Genomic DNA, 27,198 nt, shown 5'->3' on the forward strand with positions numbered 1-27,198 from the left:
TTGAAGGGACGCCTAATTAAATTAAATTCCCTAAACATTTACTTAGTACCTGCTCTGCTTCCCTGGTGGCTCAGATGGTAAAGAATCTGCCTGCAATGCAGGAGATCCGAGTTCGATCCCTAAGTCAGGAAGATCCCCTGGAGAGGAAAACGACTACCCACTCCAGTATTCTTGTCTGGAGAATTTTATGGACAGAGGAGTCTGGCAGGTTAGGGTCCACGGGGTTGCAAAGAGTCAGCCAGAACTACAGGACTAACACTTTCACTTTCTACCCTGTTCCCAGCAGACAATGCACAGGCGTTGGCTTCTCTGGTGGCCCAGACAGTAAAGAATCTGCCTGCAATGTGGGAGACCTGGGTTCGATCCCTGAGCTGAGAAGATCCCCTGGAGGAGGGCATGGCAACCCACTCCAGTATTCTTGCCTGGAGAATCCCCATGGATGGAGGAGCCTGGCAGGCAAAGAGTCAAGACACGACTGAGCGGCTTAGCACAGCAGGGGCATCAAGGACAGAAATTATGTGAGGGGTGGGGCCACCACCCTCAAGGAGCTCATGACTTAGTTGGGAAAAAAGTCACACAGATAAGTAACGTGGCAGGGGAAGGGAGGGGAAGTCTGCGAACTTGCACAGCTGAGAGGTGGTAACAAGATACCAAGCCGGGCCCTGCGGGGCTCCTGGACACAAAGCCTTTCTGTGTTCCCCATTTCTCTGATTACAGGAAACATCCTTCATTCAGCCTCCAAGACATTCCTTGAGTTCCAAAGGGCTTATCCAAGCAGGGGATGAAACAAAGACTAGGGAGAAACAAAGAGTTAAGAGCAGCCTTGGGGCGAGGTTCTGTTTCCCCACCAACAGATTACACACAGAAATGTCTTCAAAGCCCCTCCAGGTGGGAGTGGTTACCAGGATGGCACGCTGCCCACAGCGTGGAGACCCAGACCTGCGGGACTTGAAGGTGCTGAGGATGACTCCTACTGTGCTCAGGCATGTCCAACTCTGCAACCTCATGGACTGTCACCCGCCCATGGAAGTTTCCAGGTAAGAATACTGGAGTGGTTTGCCCTTTCCTTCTCCAGGGGATCTTCCTGACCCAGTGACTGAACCTGCAGCTCTTGCGTCTCCTGCGTTGGCAGGCGGATTCTTTACCATTGTGCCATTTACCTCACCATCAGACCATCAGAAGAATGCAAGCCCTTCACTGCCTTGATCCCTATCAGCAACCCCCGACCACAAGCCTTGCCCACAAGACTTCTCCCTGTTCCCCAGGGAAGGGGGTACAGTTCTTGAGGAGCCAGCCTACTATGTTCCTTCTTTGCCTGGCAAAGAAATAAAGCCACTCTTTCGTTCTCCTCCATAACTCTGTTTCCCCATATTTCTGTTCAGCATCAGTGTACAGATAGCCCAGGTATTGGCATCACATATGGGGATGAGATGAGCCTCCTGAATGGTCAGAATGTGTGTGTGACAATCTAAAAATGCTGTCCTCTCATCAGCTTAGGTATTTGCCCTCTTAACCTTACCACTGCCATCCTTAGCACCCAGTCGGCGCTGTGAGTCATGCTCACCTTTCTTCCTGGCTTTGGGCCTTGGGGAATGAGGGTCACTCATCTTGTGATGTGAACACACCTTGAAGCTTCAGGCAGATGACATACCCGAGTGAAGCCGCTGTGGGTTACCCAGCAGGAAACAGGGTGCCCTTGGTAAATGGGGAAGGTGAGTCCTCTCGACAGGGGGTGGCACCTCTCTGCCTCGCTAACTGCTACTAAAGAAATGAAGTTCAGTGTTGCCTGGTTTTATTTTTAGAGAGAAGTGGGAAGTCTGACTTTGTAGGTCAAATTTCTGATTTTTAAATGCCAATGACTACAGTTAAACTCCACGAGGCCAACAAAACACACTGGCAGAGGTGGCCTAAAGGCCCTGCTCTGGGTATACTGTCTCCTGTAAGTCCCATGACACTCTGGAAAGAAGCTGTGGTACTATTCCAGATAATCCTGATGAGGAAACTGAGGCAGAGAGCGGTCAAAACTCGAAGGAAATTCCAGTAGGAAGAGACAGGACAAGAATTCCAACCCAGGCTGTCTTACATCAAAGTCCATTCAGGTATCGGCTAGTTTCAAGGGGCAAGTTTGAATTTCTAGGTGAGACCACGAAGGGGGCAGGTACAACTTCTAAGAGAATGACAAAGCCCATCAACGTGACATACACTGATTGGAATCAACTGGGTGCAAGGTTGTCTTCCACTAGACCTTCTGCCTCAGTATAACATATCAGCACGCTAATGACACGCCCAGAGGGGCCATGACCACAAAGGCCAAAAAGGGGTCCGTGGCTCAAATCCTGGAAATCCCCACTTCTTCCCCCAAGTAGCAGGAATACTCCTCCCATTCATTAGCCTATGTAACTACTCGCCCCTATAAAAACTGACAAACCCATACCCTGGTTTTTCTCTTGCTTCCAAGATGGCCCACACTCTGCCTATCGAGTGATTCTTCCCTGAATAAACCTTTTTTCACTTTATTATGGCTCACTCTTGAATCCTTTCCCATGGTGAAGCCAAGAACTCATATTGGTGACTGTCCCAGGGACTTGGACGTGATCTGGGATATAACCATCCCGTCACACCCCATTCTCTTTCCTGTAACACAGGGAGCTCAAACCATGGAGAAACCCAGCTAAATAAATAAATAAATAAATGTGTGTGTGTGTGTATGTATTCACATATATATTTAAAGCTATTTTTTTTTAGATTCATCTGCTTGTATTTAATGCCTTTCTTTGAATGTGTGTGTTAGTCGCTCAGTTGTGTCTGACTCTTTGACACCCCATGGTCTGTAGCCCACCAGGCTCCTCTGTCCATGGAATTCTCCAGGCAAGAATACTACAGTGGATTGCCATGCACACTCCAGGGGATCTTCCCAACCCAGGGATAGAACCCAGGTCTCCTGTACTACAGGCAGATTCTTTAGCATTTGAGCCACCAAAGTGACTTTCTTTCCATAGGTCAGGAAATTAAAATGCTTATTAGAGCCATAGGTCACGCTATTTTCAGCATTCAAATAATCCTATTTCCAAGTCAAATGCTAGGTGGAAAAACCTAGCACGCCTCTCAGTTCCCGGAGCCTTTTCTTGCCTGCTCAGGAGCCAGTGGAACATCCTACTTTCCTGTCTACCAAAGACTGATGCTCCCCACTCCTTCCCTTGAGGACTTCCAGTCATTCAACCAGTCACACATCTACTCAGCACCAAAGACACTTAAAAGATGAAGTCTGCTCAAGGGGGCTTCCCTATCTCCAGGGGCTCCTGGTTTTTATACACCTGTTGTGTGGGCACATCTGTGTGTTACCATCTCCTTCACAAGACTTTCAGACACAAGGAAGTGAGACAGGGTGGGCAGTGATTCCAGTAACTGAAAGAGGAAGTGAAGGGAGAGACATGGCTCCCTCAGACTGGCAGTTCAGTCCCTCAAAAGGCACACCACCCCGCTCCTGCCGGCATGGAGCTCCGGTTTGTCCTCACTCAGCACACATTCTCCAGAGCTGCTAGCAGTCTCCTTAGGTTACTTGCTACGCTCTAAGTTTTTAAAACTATACACCTTTTAGTTTTAACTGGTGTTTGTATCTTTTTTCCCCATTTGCTTAGTTTTCTCTGTACAGATCACTAATACTCAGAATCACTGCCGCCACACAACTCTCCCTACACACGTCCACAGGCACCAGGCACCCAATGCTTTGTATGGACTCCTGCCCTCCTGGTGTCTCTCATGATTTCCCTTCATCATCTCCCCAGGGCTCCCCTCGTCCCCGCTCTTTCTGGACCCCATGCTCTCCTGTCTCCTGGCTTGGTCTGTCATCTGACGGCACACATCCTCCTGTAGCTCCCTAAAAGGGAACTTGGACGATGAGAGATGAATTGTTTCCAATCCGCTTGTACGAAAATGTTTTCACACATGGTTGATGATAAAGGTGAATAAAGATGTCCAAAGTGAAAGTCCATCCCTTTCAGAAAGTTGATGGTGCGGCTCCAAGGTCTCCAGCTTCTGTTACCACTGGGGAAGTCAGGTATCTCCTCTCTGGAGGCTCTTTAACCCCAGACTTCTGAAGACTCAGTCTGTCAGATCTTGGTGTGGGTTTCTTCATGTTCACCATGCTAGACGTCTGTGGGGTCTTTTGATCTAGAACTTGACTCCTTCAGATCTGGGAAAAATTCCATGTCTGTCATTTCCTGTCTGTCATCTCCTCCTTGCTACTCTCCTGAACACACTCTCTTCCTCCACCCCCAACTCAAGCCCCAACCGCGTGGAGGTTGGATCTTTTAGGCTCAGCTTCGTATTTTCAACTGAACTCTCCTGTTTCTATCCCTTTTGAGTTTCTATTCTTCCTGGGGAGATTTTCTCAACTTTCTCTCACTATCTTTCCTTCCACTAACTCTTTCATTGCAATGTGCTGTGCTTAGTCGCTCAGTCATGTCCAACTCTTTGCAACACCACTGACCGTAGCCCATCATGCTCCTCTCTTCATGGGGATTTTCCAGGCAAGAATACTGGAGTGGGTTGCCCCACCCTCCTCCAGGGGATCTTCCTGACCCAGGGATCAAACCCAGGTCTCCTGTACTGCAGTAGTCATATTTATTTCTAAGAACTCTTTTTTATTTTCTGCATGTCCCTCCTTTATTCATAGCCTCTCGCTCTGGCTTCTTGGATGCAGTATCTTCTCTTCTCCCTTTGTTTTCCTCTGCTCCTCACTTTGCTTCTATTTCCTAGGTTAATTTGTGTCACTTACATTCATGTTAAGAGTTCTCAGCTGCTTGGTGAAACATTAAAATGCTGCATTAAAATATATTAAAAGACTCGTGTTTTGCAGGCTCGGGAGGAGGAAAGGGGAAAGAATGCCAGTGTGTGGACTTCCATGAAGGGTGAGCAGGCACAAGCTGGCTACTGTACTAGGAAACCCCTAAATTTCAAGATCCAGAGAACTTTTCTCTTGGACTGGTCAGTTTCTACAGAAAAGAATCCTCCAGCTTCTGGCCTCGGAGACTGTGTGAGCCTGGCTGCCAGTGTTCTAGGAGCCACGCAGGAATGCAGTGAGAACCCCGACCTTGCGTGCATGGAGATTACACACCGCCTGTTATCAGCTCTGTGTCCTGTCCTGGCTGTGTCTCATGTCTGAGAGGCTCGAAAGCCCCCAGTGCATCTTCTCTCTCTTTTAAAACACTTATTTATCTATTCACTCATGGCTGCACTGGGTCTTCAGTGCCTCCTTCGGGCGTTCTCTAGCTGTGGCGAGCAGGGGTTCCTCTTTGTGGAGGCGCACAGGCACTAGGGTCCAGGGGCTTCACGGCTGTGGCGCGCAGGCTTCGCTGCTCCTCAGCATGTGGGGTCTTCCCAATGTGTCACCTGGGTTGGCAGGTGGATGCTTAACCACTGGACCACCAGGAAGTCCCCGGTGCATCCTCTTTGGAGGTACGGCCAAGGAATGAGGATTCACTGGAGGTGCTAATGAGGAAAGACTGCTAAGCCACAAAGCCCAGACCTTTGTCTTCGTGGGAACCGGCTTGCTACCTGTTACACCAAGTGGGGGAGGGACCTGGGGGGTGCAAGCACTCTTCATACATACTTAGCCCCATCCAAACTGGGGCTTTCAGAGGGCCCTGGTTTATTTCAGGTTTGAGGTTTCCATTCTTGGCTACTGTCCTGCACAGGCATTCAGCTTTCCAGTCTGTTGGCCAGTTATCATTTATCCATCTGCCTCTGAGCACAAAAAAGCTGACAATCTCTTTGCTGTCACATCCTGTCCTATTCTCTTTGTACTTGGGTTTATTCCTTTTACATTCCTATGATCACTAGGGAGGAACTGGGAAGAGTACAGATAAACACATCTATTCCTTCTGTCATCTTTTACTGAGAGCTATGACCCTCAGCTTTTCAAATGACTTTTGTTAGTGCAGAGGGTGCATAGGATAAAAATCAAGAACAGAAAAAAAGTAAAGGACTAAAGAAAGTTTTTAAAGTTTCATAGTCCATTGTCCTTAGTTTAACTTTCTTATAAGGTTCAAATCTCACCTGTGCCACTTTCTGATTGCTTAACCTCATGTATATTACTCATCATCTCTTAAATTTAATTTTCTTACCTTTAAAATGGTGATAATAACACCTACCTTGCAGGGCTAGAAAATGCGATCATGCAACACATATCAGGTACTTAAAAAATACCAGCTGAAGAATGAATAAGAGGGTTTAGATAAGAAGGAAAAGAGGAACTTGGTTTCTGGACACCAGGAATGGGAGATGCTGGAGGGACATCCATACAGGACATGTTTGCTGAGAATCAGCACAGGTTTCATTCAGCAAACATTTCCTGAGTGCTGTATATATAGACGGTCCTAAGACAGGCACTGAGAATAAAAGAGTTGAATAAATAACGTGATGTCATCCCACTGCAGGGCAGAATGTGGTAAGAAGACAGGCTGGTGCTTAGAAGTGAGAAGTGAAAGCCGGCCGAGCAGCCCAGTGGACAGCTGAGACCGCCTTTACCTTTCTTGGTCTTGCAAGGCCCACGTTCAGGGTGGATCTCCTTTAAGGGAAGAGGCACCACTTTGGCCAGCCCCGCGTTCAGCATGTACTGGTACAGACGCTTGAATGTCCTCTCGCACAGTCCCTGCAACATTTAAATGCGGTGGTTAGGTACAAGCAAGCTACGTGAAACCACAGAGGGACATGTAAATGAACAAGGGGGAACCCGTTACCTGATGATCTTGAATGAAGAAACACTGGGGGCTCTAATGAGAAAATACTGCCCAGCCACCTTGTCCCGGGAACAAAATGAGTCCGGAGCAGCACAGAGACCGTGCTACTTTTTGATGATGAAAGGGGGAAAAAGATTTGCCTGAAAAGATCCTAAAAGGATATACCTGAAAGGGGTGAGAACTAGGCAAATGGGGGCAGCACCAGAAGATTTCCACCGTATACTTCTTCATAAGTGTTGTGGTTTTTTAACCAAGAAAGTGTACTATTAATTTCTGGGAGTGGGGGGCCATGCCATGTAGCATGCAGGATCTGAGTTCCCTGACCAGGGATCGAACCATTGGCCCCTACAGTGGAAGCATGGAGTCTTAACCACTGGACCACGAGGGAAGTCCCTACTATTAAATTATTAATAGATATATACAGACATACACACAACTCCCACAGGCAGTGAAAGAAGAAAAAAAATTTAATTAAAAAACTTATAGGTTAAAAAAAAGAAAAAACCTTTAGGGACCTCCCTTGTGGTCCAGTGGAAAAACCAAAATAATCGTATCTACTCCTAAAGGTGTCAGGGTTACCAAACAGCCGCCACCAGTGCAGGCTATGTGTTTCCACCTACATGAGGTTTTTTTTTTTTTGAAGAAAGTAATTTACTTGCTAACATTGAAAAGTGAGAGATACCATGTTAAAAAAAAAAAAAAAAGAAAAAAAAAAAACAAACATAACAGATTCTGGCTTCTCTCAGAAAACAGGATGTGGCAACAAGTCCTAGCTTGTGGTTCATCACAACAGTAGCCAGCGGGAGGTAAGGACCAGCTGCTCCTTCAAGACACGCACACTGGGCCCAGACGAACCAGCCTTCTCCAGCCATCAGACCCCTTACACGGTGAGGCTGAAGGTCAGTTCCTGTTTATCATCCTTTTTGTGCTGCTTTTCTCTCAATAGCTAAGAGGAAAGTGAAAGATTTCTTGAATCCATACTGATGTCAAGAAAAATTTTTTGTTGTTTTTGGCTGCACAGCATGGCTTCCAGGAATTCAGGTTCCCCTGGTCAGCAACGGAACATGGGCCACAGCAGTGAAAGCGCTGACTCCTAACCTCCAGGCCACCAGGGAACTCCCTCAAATAATTCATACCACCCTCCAGGCCACTACTAGCCATTTGATTTTGCCACCTCTGGACCAGCGAGGCAGGTGGTCACCTGAACCGCAGGAGGAGCTGCTAAGAGTGGTCTGTGGCGTCTCCCAGGTTCCCTTTTACACTCTGGGGGAAGAGAGCGAGCGCATGGCCCAGGGCTGCTGTGGCCGCATACACGTGATCACTTCTCAGATTAGCCTGGCTGCTTGGCAGCAGAACATATGGTCATCAAAGAAATACAGACGACTCACAGACGGCGCATTCAGTCCCCTGGCACATAAATGGCACCTATCGTAAATCTAGCTGTGCCCCCAGCACCGTGGAAAGACCGTGCAGACACCCATCCATCAAACCACAGCCCTCTACATACAGCCCTGAGCCCTGGACCACCCTACAGGGGAGCTGCCAAGGAGGACTCCCATGACCTGCCCACAGGATGGAGGGTGATGGAGTCCTTCCTTTATGGGGGGGCTGCCATGGAGGACCTGCACAACCTGCCCAGCTAAGGAGAGAGGTTAGCCTCCCTCCCACTTCCCCTGAAAGGCAGCATCCACCTCGTCCGGAGGCTAATTATTTACAAAATCCTGCTCAGCCTTCTCTGACCCCTATTTCCAGCTACTGACTAGACATTATTACCAAGTCAAAGTCCCAGAAGATCACCATACTCTATAAATCCTACAATCAAATATGTCATGAGACTTCTCCGGTGATCCAATGGCTAAGACTCCATGCTTCCAACGTAGGCAGGGGGTGAGGGTTTGATCCCAGGTCAGAGAACTAAGATCCCACAAGCCCCACAGTGAGGCAAAAATAAATAAATAAATAACAACTGTTATTTGCTTCGTCTTTGAGCAAACTCACTCCTTTTTCTGAACTGTCTCCCTCAGTCATATACTCATTCAACAAACACGGGCTGAGCGTTTACATGTGCAGGGCTGTCCTCATGGTGGGTGGTCGGCACACAGGGTCCCTGCCAGCAGGAGCCCACCCTCAAGCTCTGGTCCACCCTAGGGAGGGGCTGTCACTCAAGTCAGACAATAGATTCCTTCTCCTTTGTCCCCCTCCCCCAACACTCACACCCTGGCTTCAGCCCCTCACCAAGTCACCCCCCTACCCTGAGGCCACAACACCCACCTCCACACCCTGCCTCCAACCTCCCCTCTGCCCACCAGCTTATTTCCTAAACATTCTTCTGGACTTCTGGGTGGCTCAGAGGGTGAAGAGTCCACTTGAGATGCAGGAGACCTGGGTTCGATCCTTGGGTCAGGAAGATTCCCTGGAGTAGGAAATGGCAACCCATTCTAGTATTCTTGCTTGAAAAATCCCATGGATAGAGGAGCCTGGTTGGCTCTAGTCCATGGAATCCCACAGAGTCAGACACGACTGAGCATGCATGTACTTCTGTGTCATCTCTGCTTAGAAACTGCCACCAGCAATTCCTCAGGCTTAAGGCTGAAACCCAACTCCTCAGCCTGGCACTTGAGACCTTCCTTACCTGGCCCCAACTTTCCTTTCCAGCCGCCTCTCTTACTACTCCCGAGGGGCACACTGCTGCCTGGCTGCCCCTGGGTCACTGCCAACCTCGGAAACCCCCAGCGCCTCCCACAGCCCCATGCCTTTGCTCCAGCCAGTCTCCCCTTTCTCCTCAGGGCTCACCTCATCTATAAAGGCCAGCGCAGCTGCAACTCGCTCTACAAAGCTTCTCCCAGCTCTCCTTTCACGGAGCTCAGACGCATCCTTCCAAGGAACAGCCTGGCCTGAGTGTGTGGTCACGGCAGTCTCTCCAATCAGACGGCTCCGCGACAGCCTGAGACTGTCACCCTCGTTAATTTTTGTCACTGTGCTGTGGAATATAGTTCTGACTCCAAGTGGACACTCACTGAAGTATTTGTTGAGGGTTTCCTAGGGCGTCAGTGGTAAAGAAACCACCTGCCAATGCAGGTTTGATCCCTGATCTGTGAAGATCCCACATGCTGCGGGGCTCAGGGTCTGAGCCCCTGAGCCTCCACGACTGAGCCCATCCTCTAGAGCCTGCTGGCTGAAACAAGAGAAGCAACTGGAGAGGAGCCCCTGCTTGCCATAACTGGAGAAAAGAAACCACAGCACGAAGACCCAGCACAGCCAAAAATAAATAAATTAAAAAGAGAATTTGTTGAATGAATGAATCAATAAATGAATAAACAACGTCCTATATCAATCATATTCTGTCACTTAGCTCTTCCCCAGTGCTGACCTGAGACCAGACCCACCCCCTCTCTCCACCCTTGAGTGACTCTGTAGGGCAGAGGGTATCAATCTCCAGTGTCCATATGGGCTAGACAGACAATAGAAAGAATACAGTGGGTAGATATTTCTTCACTGAGCGTGTAGGAGTTTCCTTATTCTGGACTAGGGTCTCTCAGGAAGAGGCCTTGTCAGTTTACCTTTTATTCCCCACTTTTGACAGACACTCAGATACTGAGAAATACTTCCTCCTCCTCAACAGCAGGGCTCACAGAGAGACAAATGGCACTGCCTAGGTGCCTGCGAGCTGACAGGAGGTAAGTAAGGGGCGGGGGTGGAGGGGCCGGCAGCGGGGCGCTGGCCAGCGAACAGCCAGCTCCATATAACTGCTGTCACGAGAGACCACAGGCCCAGGCTGGCCAGAGCCTCTGATATTTCAAGAGAAGCTGGTAACTTAAGATTTTGATGCAAAATCTTATTTCTTAAAAGACCCTACTGCTACGCCAAAGTTCTTCTTAACAATGTACAGGCCAGATCTGACCCACGAGCCTCGATTCATAATCTCTGCTTTTTTACTTTTTGGCTTCATCCTGCGGCTTATAAGATGTTAGTTCCCCAACCAGAGATTGAACCCAGGCCCTTGGCAGTGACAGCAAGGTGTCCTAGCCACTGGACCATCAGGAAAGCCTCCTAACTTCTGCTTCAAAGAGACTCGGGCATGTGATGAATTGAGCCATAGAGGAGACAGGCCTCCCCTCTCTCTGTACAGTGAGATCAGAGAGCAGAGCCTCCCCAGAGCAGCACAGGTGAGGAGCTAGGATCTTCCTGGAGGCTGTCATCAGACTGCATGCTCTTCTGGGGACTAATCACTATGACTCCGAAAACCTCGACTTTAGGCCCTACCGTTTCACCTGCAGGGCAATCTTATTTTCCTCCCATTTCCAGTGTCGGCTCTTTCCTACTTCTACCAAAGAGCGCTCACTTCAGACAGGAAGCAGTAGCCCCCCAACCCGGGGCTTTCTCCCCACACTCCCTCTCCATCACTGCCTCGGTTCCTGGGCCCAGAGATGAAGCAGGTCCGTCCATAACCGCCTTTTCCCCTGTGTCATCTTAGCTCTTCTCAGTACAGTCACTCTGCTATCTCAGTACCAAACTGGAAACAGGGGCCTTCCCTGGTGGCCCAGCCACTAAGACTGAGCTCCCGATGCAGGGGGTCCCGTCAGGAACTAGATGCAATGTGGTGCAGCTAAGAATTTGCAAGCCACAACTAAAGGTCCCTCAGCTGAAACTGAGATCCAGCTAGCAAACAAATCTTTAAAAAAAAAAACAACAAAAAAAAACCTGAAACAGGAGGAAAGGGGGCAGGGCACACACTTTAAAAGAATGACACAAACTGATTAGAACCAAATTAAGTCCAAGATGGTGACGGGTGGACTTCCACTAGACCTTGAGCCTCAGAATGTGCCCATCATCACACATCACAAGCTAAATGACACACCCACAGGTGCTGTGACAGCTCTGATGCTGAACAACAAAGGCCAAAAAGTGGGCGGTGGCCCAATTCCTGGAAATCCCCATCCCTTCCCCTGAAATAGTTGGGATAATCCTCCCACTCATTAGCCTATGAAACTACCCAGCCCATAAAAACCAACCACACCACATTTCGCGGCTGCTCAGCCTTTGGGGATGGCCCACACTCCATCTGTGGAGTGTGCTCCTCTCTAAGTAAATCCACTTCTTACCTATCACTTTGTCTCTCCCTGAATTCCTCCTATGAGGAGACATCAAGAAGCTGAGCTTCAAGCCCCAATCTGAGTTACACTGGTTACAAAACCAGTGGGAAGAAAATTACAAGCCTGATTATGAAATGAACTGATTATGAAAGTAAATCTTAATGCCCAGATTCACCTCTCCACAGGAACTTTTATAGCTGGATTTGGCACAAACCCCAGGGGAAAACCAAGGCCACCCAAGAGCGGGAGGGGTTTAAATGAAAGACTGAGCCCTTTTCTCATTCTGTATAAACCAAAGGAAAACCCTGCTTGTTTCACGAGGGGCTGGGGGTGGTCAAGTCCATAACAGAGCTCTCGACTGCAATGCACGGAGCCTTCATCTGACAAAGATGCCCAGTGGGGTACGGACGCATTCAGCCCCGTAGGAGGGCAGCCTGGCAGCTCACCAGTTCCTCCCTCAGCTTTCCCAGGGTCTCAGTCCGGTTATTCCGTGCGCTCAGTAGAGTGGAAAGCTTCTCCATGAGGATGTCATATTTGCTCCTCCTGTGAGAAACACAAAACACTTCATTTTTTTAGACCTATTAGTAATGACTGCCTATTTTTTAAAAGATGTCAAGGTTTACATGACAACCTATCAAACTACAGAACCTTGGTCTTCAGTCTCAGAGAACAACTCCTGTCATTTACAGCAGGAAGACTGGGGGGTCTGAGTGGTTCAGTCACACGGCCAAGGTCATCTAACCAGCCGCACCGTACAGACTGCACTCTGTGGCTAAAACTTTCAGGAAACGATTGTTTAAAGTGCTCACATCTTTTGATCATACTGAAGAATTTCTTTAATTTAAAACAGAGAAAAACTGGTTTGGGAAGTTTTATCTGTGGTCTGTGCTTTCCCTCAATGGGTCTTACAGATGCTAAGAAAAAGATTAGAATAATCATGGTTAACAGGAAATAAACTTATAAGGAAAGATACTTTTTCCAAGAAGGTAGAAATTTTTTAAACCAGGACTTACGTCAAATGAATAAAGAAATCTTTAGATGGTTATTTAAAATGGGATAAATAAGATGGGCATTTATGTGATTAAAACACAGGGTTTTGATATTACACTTCCTAAGGTTAAATCCAACAACAAAAAAGGAAGTCCCCACTGGTCCTCAACATTAAAAGTTAAATAAGTCCTTCCATTTACCATTTACAGTTTATGTACTGTTTATGTACAGTTTAAATATGTACAAATAAGTATAAATATAAATTTGGGCATTCCTGGTGGCTCAGTGGTAAAGAATCTGCCTGCCAATGAAGGAGATGCAGGTTTGATCCCTGGGTCGGGAAGATCCCCTGCAGAAGGAAATGGGAACCCACTCCAGTATTCTTGCTTGGGAAATCCCATGGACAGAGTAGCCTGGTAGGCTACAGTCCATGGGGTTGCAAAAGAGTTGAACATGACTTAATGTCTAAACAACAACAAATAAATATAAGTTATATAAAGGGAGGGCTTCCCTTGTGGCTCAGCTGGTAAAGAATCTGCCTGCAATGTTGGAGACCTGGGTTTGATCCCTGGGTTGGGAAGATCCCACAGAGAAAGGAACAGCTACCCACTCCAGTATTCTGGACTGGAAAATTCCATGGACTATATAGTCCATGGTGTCGCAAAGAGTTGGACACGACTGAGCAACCTTCCCGTTCACATATAAAGGGAACAAAAAAATTTACACTGAGATAGCCAACCAGCAAACTCAAGCCAAAGGGCCTGAGTTCCTTGGCTCAACCCCACTCTGGGGATCCCAGAGCCCTTTATATAAATTGATAAAATGGACAGGAAATAAAGGAAGGAAAGAAAAACTTCTGAAATTCCTCCTGTAAGATCAAAGTTTATTGATTAGATCCTAATGAAGACAAAAGTTAAAAGGTTTCAAAGTAGACAGAATTGAGATGAAAGTGTTTAAAATTGGTATATTTAACTGGGCTTTATTTAAGATGGTTACATCTCTTTTTGTTTAATTATACTGTGGGGTAGACGTGTTTCAACGTGTCCCCTGTGTTGTATTATAAGACCAGGTATACATCAATAAATGTACCCCTCAGGAAATATTAACTGAACCGTTAAAGGAAACCAATAGGGTTACCTGAGCCATACAAATAAGTAAAAACTGGAAACTAACATTCAAGGGCTAATAAAAATAAAAATGGTCATTTTGCTCTGTGTTTAACTTGTAAACTCAGAAGATCTTTGCTGAATGCCTTATACAAATCTTTGGGGGCAAAATAAATTCTAAGTTTCAGAACATATAACTCATAAACTCCAGTTTACTTACTGTCTCACTGATAACATCAAGTCAGACAAATCAATCTTTCAGAATCATTTAGGTGACAGACCTGCTCTTTGGGGGATGGAAAGTAACTGTCTTTCTCTTGCAAATCTCTACAAACCAGCAATATTAAGTATAGGTCATAAGGACCTGAGACTGAACCTAATTAATTAGGTCAATCAGGCAAGACCTGAAATTAAGGGGGGAAAAAAAAAAGAAAGAAAGAAAGTAGCAGTTTTAAATCCAAGGGGAAAAAAAAAAAGACAGCAAGTGGCAGTTTTAAAATTCAAACCACAGGGAATGCTCCCTCAGCCAAATTTTACAAATAGTAAAGCTTTAGTCATCTGAGCAAGCAACTTTAATGTATTCCAACTGTTCTTTGTAAACTACTAAGTTTACATTGTCCCCTGGGTCGGGAAGATCCCCTGGAGTAGGAACAGGCAACCAGCTCTAGTATTCTTGCCTGGAAAATTCCACCAACAGAGGAACCTGGCGGGCTACAGTCCATGGGATCACAAAGAGTCGGATCTGACTGGGCGACTGTGTGTACACACAGACAAGTTTACACTGTAATATGTGACTCATAAAGGAGGTTTTTTTTTAAGTGAAGCCATGAGATCTCCAGTTTTGCCTGTTTTATACCATATGTCTGTGCACACATTATACATGAGATATCTCTACCTCTGGAAAATATTATCAACACTGAATTTACACACCATATGATATCACTTACATGTGGAATCTAAAATATGGCACAAACAAACCTATCTACAAAACAGAAACACACTCACAGACAGAGCAGAGACCTGTGGTTACCGAGGGGGAGGGGATGGGAGGAGAGAAGGGACTGAGTTTGGGATAAGCAGATGTGAACTATTACATACAGGGTAGGTAAACAACAAGCTCCTAATGCATAGCACAGGGAACTATACTCAATACCCTGTGATAAGCCGTAATAGAAAATATAAAAAAACAATGTCTGTATTATATGTGCATAACTGAGTCACTGGCTGCACAGTAGAGATGGGCACAACACTGCACATCAACTCTACTTCAATTAAAAAAAAAAACTGAATTAATAAAGAGCTCTACTCAATTTAAAAGTAAGAGCTTACAAATTAAAGAAAAGAAACTGGCTAAAATGACTTTCAGGTTCACGGGAACTGGAAATATTCACTATTAAGTTGCTATTTCGTATTAAAGTTTAAGTTTGTTGACCTAATCATGTCTTTTTAATTTGTTTGTGGGTTGTTCCTTCTCAGGGGGGAGGGGCATGCTGGCATTTGAGATCTTAGTTCTCAACCAGGGAAAACCAGATATGCCAAGTTAAGGAATTAAGCGCTTTTCTTTGTGTGGGAAGATGCGAGAGCCAGGGCTTACTGAACTCATCCTTTTGATGAGCTCCTCAGCTATGTGGGTCTGAATCCTGTGTTCTCACATCCTGAGTTTCCTCAGGGCTCACCGGTTCACGCAGGATGGATGTAACTGTTGATGACTGTGACATCCTCGCTTACTGATACGGCAGGAAGTAATCCATTTTTCATGCCCTTTGTTGCAAAACTTCTATATAACCTGGCTCCCCCCACCTCGTCTCCTCAGAGCAGTTCTCTCAGGGTTCCTTGAGATGCTGCCTTTGGGGCTTAAAGTCCTAAAAATTCCCACCGAATAAAATATAATCCTCAAATCTGAGGTTGTATTTTTTAAGTCAACAATACTGTAAAGTTTTAGGAAGCATCTATTTATACATTTCCTTATAAATCAGATGGTAAGAGAGGATAGGGATGATTTCATAAAGAAGTTCAGCTTTTTTAAAATTCAGGCACAAAATGTGAACCCAGGTCTCCTTCATTGAAATACAGCGCTCTGTGCATTAATCAGGACACATCGCTGATTTTGCTCTCACTTTACTGGTGTGAAGGACCTTCCCTTCCTTTGCATTTTTAATGTGAAGTGGAGATCATAATAAATGCTCACAAGCTAATGGCCACCACAGGAAGCTATTAAAGGAGCCCAGGGCTCCCCAGCTGTGGGGAACAGGGAGACAGTGAGGGGCTTGGGGGGAGGGGGGGGTCATGCTGGGAGAGGGGTGGAAAGATATCGTCATGCCACTGGGGAAGGTGAACTTGGCTTTAACTACCCACAGGTCTAGCAGCAGGGAGGGCAAATGTATGGGATCGGGAGACTGGTTCATTGGTCCTGCCTTTCCATGAATGCAAGAATACACAAAGGCACAGATATTCACCGCTTAGGAACGAACACCAGGCTGAGCCAGGGCCTCTCTACACAAGAGGGAAACAGTGGTTCAGTGAGGTCACGGATTGTGCCCAAGTCAGGAGCAAAGATTAAAATACAGATCTTGACTTAAGCCCCTTGTTCTCTCTTCTACCCACAGAATTCTGGCGCCATAACAAATCAAATTTGACTTATCGGCTTTTCTTTTTACCCTCCCCCTAAATATCACCAAAAAACCTTAACAGTCCCTACTGCTGGGCTGTGGGGCGAGAGGTATTTCTTCCCCCTTCTTTTCTATATAATTTCCAGACTTTCTAAATAAGCATGGCTTATTTGCATAATCAGAAACAGATGGAAAATATCTTTTTCCTAAAAGCTAGTCATATTTGATTTCGCCTCTAGGATTTTGTTTTTTTTTTTTCCGTTTCTTCCTTGGCTGCACTTCAAGGCACAGAACTTCCAGACCAGGCATTGAACCCGCACCCCCTGCAGGGGAAGCCAGATTCTTTACCACAGGACCACCAGGGAAGTCCCGCCTCTAGGATTTTTAAAGGCACAAGACACCAGGCTGAAATCCAGAGGTAAGGAAGCGCTCTGGAGTCTACACTGTACCTGTCCATGTGAAACCGGTTCAGGAGGAGGAGGATTGAGTGCTGCTGGGCCCCGGTGGGCAATCGGATCACATGGGACTGCATCGTAATCAGCCCGTTTTTGTTCAAAATTTTCCTGTGATAGTGGAGCTTCCCAGCATCAACCCTGGAGGAGAGGAAGAGAGCAGAAGGTCATTTTGCTTTGCTGGCTGCTTTCACCCCATAATGCAGAGGATATGAATACCAGAGACACTTCCCCACCTCCTCCCCCCATCCAGTCAACCTAAGAGAACTGTTGTTATGTGACAATGGCCATGGAAAGCGACTCAACCTAAGGCACACTTCAGACCCCCAGGAGAGGTGGATGGGGAGACAGGGTGGGAGGTGCATGTGTGTAGAGGACTGAGGAATGGAGTGGGAAGGGATGGCAGGGTTAGCAAGGAGCTGATCATGGGTATCTAATCATGTAGCACCCAATAACTAGGGTGACCATGCATTCTGGTTTGCCAGATGGGCTCAATTTATGCCCACTGCCTAGGTGTTCCTTCTGGTCAGTTCCACCTTCCACTCTCAAAATATCTAGTTTGAACAATAAATTCTTTGGTCACCCTAGGGTCTCTCTTTTTTTCCCTATTTTTGGCCGTGCCAAGCAGTATGCTGAATCTGAGTCTCCTGACCAGGGATTGAACCGGTGGCCCTTGCAATGGAAGGGCAGGGTCTTAACCACTAGACCACCATGGAAGTCCCCCCTTTTCTTTTTTTTTTCCCAGGGTCTCTTCAATGAGAAAGCACCATGCCTTCAACCACCACAGAGGCTGGGACTGCCCAGGTGGCAGCGCCTGATGGTCAGGCAGCCCCGACATGTAGAGCAGAGAAGCAGAGCGTCCCCTCACTTGAAAGCAGTGCTGTGGAGGTCTCGCTGGAGCTCCCCCTGCCAGCGGGACCGGCCTAACCGCTCCAGGATGCAGTAGGAGAAGTCCGGGAGCTTCAGGTCGGGGTCGCCCTCGAAGCCAATCAGGGCCCGGTACCGCATGTCCTGGGAGGCAACGATGATCAATTTCTTCCCCCACCTGCAAACCAGAAACCGCCGAGGGAAAAAAAAAAAATCAATTAAAAAAAATTTACTTTTTTAAAGAAAATCGAAATGTATAAAAGCAGAACCTTAGTGAACCACGGTTTCCTGCTTCTCCTCAGAGGGTCACAATCCCCAGTTAAGGAGATTTCCATCCTTAGAACCACAAGAGGGTTCAGGGGGAACAGAGCCAGTCTCACCATTTCTTTGCTCGGACCCCTCCCAGTCCTGCCAGGGCCCTGGGGCCAAAACCCAGACTCCCCACCAGAGCCCAGAACCTTCTACACACCCCCACTGCCTGGCTCCGCACCCACAGTGGCCCCACTGGTCCTCTGCCCAGCTGCTCTGCCCACCTCATCCTTAGGCCACTGATTCTCATCCTTCAGATCACTGCTCAGAAACCAACACCTCAATTCTCCATACAAATGCTAACCACAGGCCATCCCTGTCTCTGACCATTTCTGAACTCATCACACACCTGGCACTCTCAGAAATGGCCACATTTTGGGGGCAAATGTCCCTACCGTAAGTGCCCTAAGGCGGGGGGGGCAAGTTGTCATCTGGGTCCCCAGGACATCCTCAGTGCCTTAAATGCTTACAGAAGGGCATCTGTCACCATCTATTAAGTGAACAAACTCGCCTCCTGAACTGGACTGAGAAAACAAAACTTCAGAGTCAAGAACAGTGCCCTGTGTGACGGGCGGACCTGCCATTCTGGAGAGCAGACCTGTGACAAATAATTAGCTCCTCCTGCTATCTGGGTATGTGAAAAATAATGCCTGCAAAAGAGGTCAAGCCCCTGTCCCAGCAAGGCGCTTCAAGAAGCCCCAGCTTGGGATACAGACGTCTCTGCTGATGCAGAACAGTCTGATGCTGAAGACAAACAGACTACGCCCTGGGGCCTTGCCTGCTGACTTATTAATAAACGGCCATCTTGGGCAGACTGTCTCGGGTCCCAGCCCTGCCGCAGAGATCCCACGAGGGTGTCCTGGCAGAGAAACCATCTTCACTCACTCCTTGGCATCGAGACACAGCAGCTGGAGGAGCTCCCTCTCCCAGGGGAGTAAATCACTAAGGGTCTGTACGGGAGCCCGCGGGCTCCCAAGCCCTCCCATCTACAGGCAGCATCTACTCCTCCCAGCCTGTGGTTTACTGATGCCTGATCCTAATGCCTGTCTTCACTCACATAGCTCAGCCTGACATTCCTCCTCCTGCTCCCCTCCCACCGCCAATAAACAGATGATTCCACTGCTCCTACTGAGCAGGCAGAAAGTAAAAAGCTGAGGTTGTCGATGTTTTCATTTAACTGCAGTTCCCTTCACATTGCTTGTGACCCAGTTAGTCTTCTGTACGGTCCATCTCGAAAGAGTGTTAGGCAGCGAATACACATGATGGACAAGACAGCCTCCTTTCTGGGTCTGCACGTCACAAACTTACGACCTGTGTTCTTGAAACAGGTTCGTTAAGTTAAACTGGAAGAGCTCAGCTGAGAAAAGAAAAGTTTGAAAACAGGGACGCTGACTCTCTGCTTTAAAAATGTATTCAGGGTGGTTTACCCCCGTCCTATGGCAACTCCAACCTTTCCCAGTAGCTGACTCTAGGACTCCTGCCCGAGGCCTGATTTGCTGACTGTGGTCATCAAATTATCCAACACTGATTAAATGCCATGCAAAGAACCAGCAATGCCAAGATAAATAAAAAATGGCATCTGCCTTTGCGGAGCTCACAGTCTACTGAAGAGAAAGACAAGAGGAGAATCACTTATAAGGGGATGCGATAACTGAGACCGGGGTTATGAAATGACATGTACAGGCCCCCAGTTCGGGCCTACGAGTGTGAAGAGAGTTTGTGGGCCGTCACCAGGGAGCACTCTCAAAGAGGGGGGTTCCTGAGGAGGCAGGAAGCGCGGTGGGGCTGGGTCAGGAAGCCGGCGCTGCAGAGCTCCAGGAAGAGGGGGGGACCCAGAGGGACAGAGAGCGAGTGTGGCTGGTTCTGAGAAGCTTGGCTCCAGCAACAGAGTCACAGTCACAGGGGATCCGAGGTGGGGAGAGGGTCTTGTTTTAAGACGAACGAATCACAGTGTCAGGCTGGGGAGAGAGCAGTGTCGATAGGGAAGAGCTGAAAATAAAGGAGAAAGATGAGCCAGCTGATGGAGGCGGGAAAGAGCTTGAGGTTCTGGGGAGAAAGAGAGGAAGAGACGTCACCGGCTGAGACAGGGCCCGGCTTCCGTCTCCTCTGAGGTGAGGGAGGAGGGGAATGGGGGGGCAGGTCTGCAGGCTGAGGAAGAAGCTGGTGCCAAGGTGAGTTCACGCTGGAAGCTTCCTGATCCATCAAGTAGGAAGGGAGGTGGGAATGGGGCTCACAAAAGGACTGCTCACTAGGCAACCAAGGAGGCAACCTGGACACAAAGGGAAGAGTAAGGCAGCCTTCCCCGCCCCCACCCCAGCCCGAGCAAGATTAGCCCCAAAAGAAGCGGAGTGATGAAGGCAGAGGGCCGGCTTAGCTAGGGCAGGGTGGACGCAGTCTGAGAACACCGGGGCTGCACCCTGTCCTAGCGCCCTGACCACACACCCCGACTTAAAGCAGGAAGATGCCCACAGTGCAAACGAGTTACCTGCCAAAGGCTTCGACCATCGTGCAGCGGGGCTGTAACATCTTGGTCCTGATGTCGTTGGTGATGTTCTTCCTCTCCTTGAAGTACCGGCATGAGCCCTGGATGCCATCTTTATTCTCTAAGATCATGTGAATGGGATAGACATCCTCCAGAGGAACCGGGTCCCTCCTGGACTCCACAATGCCCGTTTCCAAATCAATTTCTTCATACCTAAGTGGGGGGGTGGGAAAGTGCACAAACATCGAACCACAGCTCAGCCTCAGAAGTAACACGTGCTGGCTGTGTTCTTCTGACAACCTCTGGCTGAGGTTGGGGAGAGGGAGTAAGAGCCCCTGGTCTCCCTGCCTTCCTAACGCAGGATGTCTTGACAAGCACTGTCCCTGAGTCTCCATCCCAGACAACACAGATCTTCCCAGGAGCCTCCACGTTCACCCCCGAGGATGAATGCTGAAATCGGAACCACCTTCCCGGCCCCACCACCTTCCTTGCCTTTCATTTTCCCTGCAAATCCTGTGCCTGGTTTCCAAACCATCATGTTTGGACTTAATGACTCAAGGCTTCCCCACCTGGAGATGTCACCTTTCCATCTCTTTAACCACCCCTCTTCTACTTTCACCCATTTTTATGGTTTTCAATTATCACTTGGCATGTTAACAATTCTCACCATCAAATCCTCAGCCCTGTTTCTTGCCCCCAAACACTAATCCTGTTTTCAACTGTCATGTTTGATGAGATCAAAACCAAAAAGTTATGACTGCCACTTCCCACCTCCAACAAAGCCCCTCCTTGGTACCATTTTGTCCCAGTGGCCTCTCATCAACACCATGGAGGCATCTTGAGTTTTGCATCTTTTATCCAGTCAGCTACATTTGTCAAGTTTTCTTTCGGAATCCTGCTCACATCCTGCACCTGTCACATCCCATCTACATTTGTCAGTGCTTTTCCTTCTTGCCCTCTCTGTAACCTCTGCACTACTTAACCTTCCATTCTCAAATCACATCTTCTCAATTCAGGCCATTCTGGCCTGCTGTCCTCTGGCTCTCCAGCCACATCTTCCCAGGCTTCTTCTGAAGGCTCCTGGGCCTTCATCCACCCCAGGGCCAGGTCTTAAGGCGTCCAACCACACTACACTCTCTCCCAGGGAGGGTCCTGGCCAAGAGCTTCCATTGCCAACCACACGGGTGACTCCACGTGCCCAGGTCAGTCCCTCTGACCTGCTGACCCTCCCACAAAGCTAGATGTTGACCAACCAGAATCTCCACTTGACAACCCACAGGAACCTTGAACCCAGTGTGTTTCAAGGTACGGTCAGCACATTCCCCAACTCCCTCCCTGCTGCACTTCTGTGGGCCCCATCACAGCTGGTCCCCATCACAGTGAAGGATAGCAGTCATCAATTTTAACAGGGAAGAGCAAAACCTGGATCTGTTTCTTTTATTTAACCTTTTCCATTTGTTGCTTTTGTTAATATAATCACTAAAAGGATGCTGTCAATGACTGTAAGCAAACATAATGGCCTGCCTCAGGAAAACCTGCCCCCTGACCTGCCCCGCCCCTCCCCCCCCAATCTGCCCTAAAGGTAAGGGACGCATTCTGACCCTGCCCACCTGTCAATGGCTGCAGAAAAGAAGAAATTAGCACATCCTCTTCCTCTGCTGGCCCAGCCAAGAGATATTCTGCAAGATTCCAGTATTCTTGCCTGGAAAATCCCAGGGATAGAGGGGCCTGGCAGGTTACAGTCCATGGGGTCACAGAGTCGGACATGACTTAGCAACTAAACAACTACTTCTCATGCTGGCCCAACCAAAAGACATTCTGCAAGACTAATGGCCTTTCAGGGGCTTCCCAGGTGGCTTGGAGGTAAAGAATCCGACAGCCAAGCAGGAAACACAGGTTCAGTCTCTGGGTTGGAAAGATGCCCTGGAGGAGGAAATGGCAACCCACTCTTGCCTGGGAAATCCCATGCACTGAGGGGCCTGGTGGGCTACAGTCCACGGAGTCGCTAAAGAGTTGGACATGACTTAGTGGACAGCAGCAACAACAACGGCCTTTTAACTTTTTTGCCTCACCTCTTCCACCCTCAAGAGAAACTGGCATTCAGACCCCCATAAGATGGTACTTAAGGGTGCTAGCCTGCCATCTTCATGGATGCTCAGTTTTCCGAATAAAGTCGCTATTTCTTGCCTCAATATCTTGTCTCCCCATTATTGGCCTTTCATACACTGTGGTGCTGGAGAAGACTCTTGAGAGTCCCTTGGACTGCAAGGAGATCAAACCAGTCTATCCTAAAGGAAATCAGTCCTGAATATTCATTGGAAGGACTGATGTTGAAGCTGAAACTCCAATACTTTGGTCACCTGATGCAAAGAGCTGACTCAATGGAAAAGACCCATTGATGCTGGGAAAGATTGAAGGCAGGAGGAGAAGGGGACGACAGGATGAGATGATTGGATGGCATCACTGACTCAATGGACGTTGAGTTTGAGCAAACTGAAGGAGATAGTGAAGGACAGGGAAGCCTGGTGTACTGCAGTCCGTGGGGTCACAGAGAGTCAGACATCACTCAGATGCCCAAAAGTCAGGAACCGGATGGCATCATCCTCCAGACCTACTTTTCTTTATACCCCACACCCAACCAGTCACCAAATCCTCCAGATTCTTCTGCCTCATGTCTGATTCCATCAGCTTTTTTTCTTCATTCTCACACCCACCATGGAAAGCCAAACCTTGACTGGTGGTTCGTGAGTGGCTTACTACAGATCTCTCAACTTCACTCTTAGCCCCTAGTCTGACCCTCCCTTTGGTGCTTTAGGCTTTAAATGGATTAGTCCAGTCCAATTGGTAGGGGCAGGCTGGATTCTGAACCAAGACTTCCTGGATTCAGCTTCTGGGTTCTGCCCCTGCTAGTGGACGACTCTCTCTGTGTCTCAGCCTTCTTTCTCTTGAGGGAGGTGGGGATAAGAATATCCAACTTTGTTTTAAAATTAAATAACTTAGTATATTTAAGAATCTTAGAATGCTTACAATAACCATATACACAAATGTCAACTATTATTTCTCATTCACTACTTCCAGTTGTATACTTCACCCAAACTTAGGTCTCTTCCTTTAGAAAAATTATACCAACTGGCTACCTAAATCCAACCTTTAAGTCTTGTTTTACACAGTATTTCCTCTGGAAATCTCTCCTGATCCTCAAAACAAAAAGAAAAAAACCCACAGCTTTGGGAAACGAATTAACATCCAGTCATTTAACAATGTCCTTAACTTTGGATGGGTGACTTAATTTCTCTCCATCACTTAGTTTCCTCCACTGCAAAACGGGGAAGATAGCTGGGAATTCCCTAGCAGTCCAGTGGTTAGGACTCAGTGCTGGATGGGGAACTAAGATCCCGCAAGCCACACGCTGGAGCCAAAAAATTTAAAAAAAAAAAAAAAAAATGGGGAAGAAAAGAGCACCTTCCTCATAGGGTCACTGCAAGAATAAAGTGGGTTCAATCTCCTGAAACAACAGGAACAAGATATTGCCTAGTACCAAGTTATGTGTTTGTGCTCAGTCGTGTCTGACTCTTTTGTGACCCTATGGACTGTAGGCCACCAAGCTCCTCTGTCCATGGAATTTTCCAGGCAAGAAGACTGGAGCGGGTTGCCATTTCCTACTCCAGGGGATCTTTCTGACCCAGGATCAAACCTGTGTGGCCTGCTTGGCAGGGGGATTCTTCACCACTGCGCCACCTGGGAATCCCACAGCACCAAGTCATAATGAGCAATAAATAAACGTTAGCTATCATTATTGTGGTTGCTGGTGTTGCTAAACTTGCTCTCTAATCTAGCACTGAATGAATGCTCCATAAAGGTCTGTTGATTTCAACTGGTCTCCAATCTTGATCTGAACAGCCTTACTGCTTCAATCCTAAGCTCCACTTCAAAGAAAAGACTCTTTAAAACCCAAAGCATATCCCCCCAGTTCTGCTCACCATCACCCCAAACACACACGAGCGTAATGGAATATCACAAGGCGACCCTCCAACTCCATCAGACGCCTGGGCCCTGCCAGGCCGAAGACCCCCCCAATCAGCCTTACTCTGCGCGCACCCCCCCGCCCCATCAGGCTCCGGGTCTTCCTTCCGCTCCACTCCTTTCTCTCTCCTCTCGTAAGAACCTGGCCGCCTCCCAGCTCCACCAGAACCCGACTTCTGCCCTCTCCCGCCCGCAGGGCCAGGCCGCTGACCGGTCTTGGAGCTGGAGGTCTGGTCGTTCCCGAGGCTCCTCGTAGAAGCTGATGCCCGGGTTCGTGGCAAGGGCCCGCCACAGAAACTCCTGCGTGTAGGGCTCCAAAGGAAGCGGGAAGGGCGGCACTCGCGTCTCCAGACGGCTCCAAAGCGCGGGAAGGCACAGGCCATCAAGCCCCTCCAGGGCCACCTCGTCCAACAACGACTCCAGCGCGTCCATTGCTACTTCAGTTAGCTGCACCCGGGGCGCCTGCGTACCACGCCGCCAAGGGCCCCGGTCCAGAGCGCCTGCGCACAACGACTGGCAGCCAGGGAGGCGGGGCGGACCCGGGAACCGGAGGAGGAGTTCCAGACCGAGATCGTAACGTCACTCCATTTGGGGGCGGGTTCATTCCGTGGAGCTCCACCGCTATTGGTCCGGAACCCCGCAGTAACCAGGGGAACTGCAAACAGTGTAGAGGCCGCTTCCGGTTCGAGCTCCCGGAACCGCCGCCTCTAGGGATGGACGGTGAGTGTCCGTGGGCCCCTCCGGGAGGTCGGGCAGTTACTCTCCCAATCCTCCTGAGGGCCCTCCGGGCAGAATCCTAGGCCACAGACCCCTGGACCTTCACTGCCTGACCCAAGGGAGTCGCCGTCGGAGGGAAAGGGAACCTAAGTGGTCCGGGAGGGGAAGAGGAGGCTGGGGGGAGTGGTCGGTGATTTGGTCACTGTGCTGCCTGTGGTTGTGTTGGGATACGGTACTGGCCGGGGCATCAGAGAAGGGGTTTAGGGTGGGGAAAAAAATAGAGGCCTGAGAGGGTGGGTCTTGTGTGTCATGGGTTGGAACTATGGAATATAGGAGTTAATGGGGGGTAGGCTTTTACAAGGGTAGTGCAATCATCAGCTACTGGGGATGGAAGTTGGGGGAGATTAGGGAATACTGTCTGTGCTTTGATGTTAATGATACTGTTCCGTGCCAAGAACTCTGTAAATGCTGTCAAGTAGCTCGATAAGCTTCCTAAATTTTTTGAGTGTTATCCCATTTTACAAATGAGGATACCGGCTGAGAGAAGTTGAAGTATCTTGCCCCAAATCAAAGTCATCAAGTGGCACAGTGAGAAAGGGACCCAGGCACTGGCTCTGGAGCTGAATTAGGGAGTTAAAGATATGGAAGGAATTTTAGAAGCCTTTCATTCCAGAAGTTGCAAATACAGATACTTGCAGGGGCAAGTCTAATGGGCTGGATTGGGCTGTGATTAAAAGTCAATTTCTTTTCTGAAAGAGAAGCTTCTCACTCAGCTCAAAGCAATTAGATTCCTGGGGGGTGCTTCTCAAAATGCTGTGATGGCTAATCATTCTGAAGGCCAGATGCAGCCTGTGGGCCATCTTTGGGGATTCTCAATAAGAATCATGGCTTCCATGGTGGCTCAGATGGTAAAGAATCTGCCAGCAATGCAGGAGACCCGAGTTCTATCCCTTGATCAGGAAGATCCCCTGGAGTAGGAAATGGCAACCCACTCCAGTATTCTTGCCTGGGAAATCCCATAGACAGAGGAGCCTGGCGGGCTACAGTCCAGGGGGTCACAAAGAGTCAGACACAACTGAGCAACTAACACTTTCACTTTCAATAAGAATCATAGAATTCTATGATTCCAAATATCTACCCTGATATCTCATTTTATAAACGGGAAGACTAAAGTCTAGAGAGACTGGTAGAGTTTACTACCAGTAGTACCTACTGGTAGACCAGTAGAGTCTAATACCAATAATTTTTCCCACTACACCACTGTCCCTCACTTCTGGGAAGTTTGTTCCTTTGTGATATCTGCCTAGTACAGTGTGGAAAAAAATTTTTAATTGAACAATCTGTTTTACGTTTAAAAGACATCTTTGCCCTTTGGACTTCAGAGGTACTATAAAATGTCATTCACCAGTTTGCCCAGTGGCAAGGTCCATGTTGCCATTTCCTTCTCCAATGCATGAAAGTGAAAAGTGAAAGTGAAGTCGCTCAGTTGTGTCCGACTCTTCGAGACCCCATGGACTGCAGCCTACCAGGCTCCTCTGTCCATAGGATTTTCCAGGCAAGAGTACTGGAGTGGGTTGCCATTGCCTTCTCCAGTTAATGTTGCTATGGAACATCAAAACTCAAATCTTCTTTTTACTTAGGATGCCTTTATGCTCTTACCTCAAAAGAGCTTTGTATGTATTATGTCTGTGATATTGACCATATCAGAAATGAAAGTTGAGAAAATCTTACATTTATCATGTATCAATTCATTTAAAAGTAATAATAAGTGCATTACTTCTGAACATAATACTTTTAATGAAAAGAAGCT

General features: G+C 48.0%; 2 protein-coding genes across 5 annotated transcripts in view; one reads left to right on the forward strand and one right to left on the reverse strand.

The window, feature by feature from the left end:
• The window catches only part of GTF3C1 (general transcription factor IIIC subunit 1), a 77,427-nt gene extending 52,250 nt beyond the window's left edge, over nucleotides 1-25,177 (reverse strand). Inside the window, exons 1-6 of the mRNA XM_043456080.1 lie at nucleotides 24,883-25,177; nucleotides 20,652-20,861; nucleotides 17,859-18,035; nucleotides 16,988-17,131; nucleotides 12,280-12,376; nucleotides 6,529-6,652 (exon numbers count right to left, since the gene is read on the reverse strand). Coding sequence (XP_043312015.1) covers nucleotides 6,529-6,652; nucleotides 12,280-12,376; nucleotides 16,988-17,131; nucleotides 17,859-18,035; nucleotides 20,652-20,861; nucleotides 24,883-25,103 — 973 coding nt within the window. The 5' untranslated portion in view covers nucleotides 25,104-25,177. The remainder of the gene's footprint in view (nucleotides 1-6,528; nucleotides 6,653-12,279; nucleotides 12,377-16,987; nucleotides 17,132-17,858; nucleotides 18,036-20,651; nucleotides 20,862-24,882) is intronic.
• Nucleotides 25,178-25,180: 3 nt separating this feature from the next.
• The window catches only part of LOC122433296 (katanin interacting protein), a 228,546-nt gene continuing 226,528 nt past the window's right edge, over nucleotides 25,181-27,198 (forward strand). For 3 of the 4 annotated variants that reach the window (XM_043456082.1, XM_043456088.1, XM_043456086.1), the window contains exon 1: nucleotides 25,181-25,391. In XM_043456082.1, coding sequence (XP_043312017.1) covers nucleotides 25,385-25,391 — 7 coding nt within the window. In that variant the 5' untranslated portion in view covers nucleotides 25,181-25,384. The remainder of the gene's footprint in view (nucleotides 25,392-27,198) is intronic. The other variant, XM_043456085.1, reaches the window with a different exon arrangement.

This window comes from Cervus canadensis, chromosome 32 (assembly GCF_019320065.1).
Source record: "Cervus canadensis isolate Bull #8, Minnesota chromosome 32, ASM1932006v1, whole genome shotgun sequence".
Taxonomy (NCBI): Eukaryota; Metazoa; Chordata; class Mammalia; order Artiodactyla; family Cervidae; genus Cervus; species Cervus canadensis.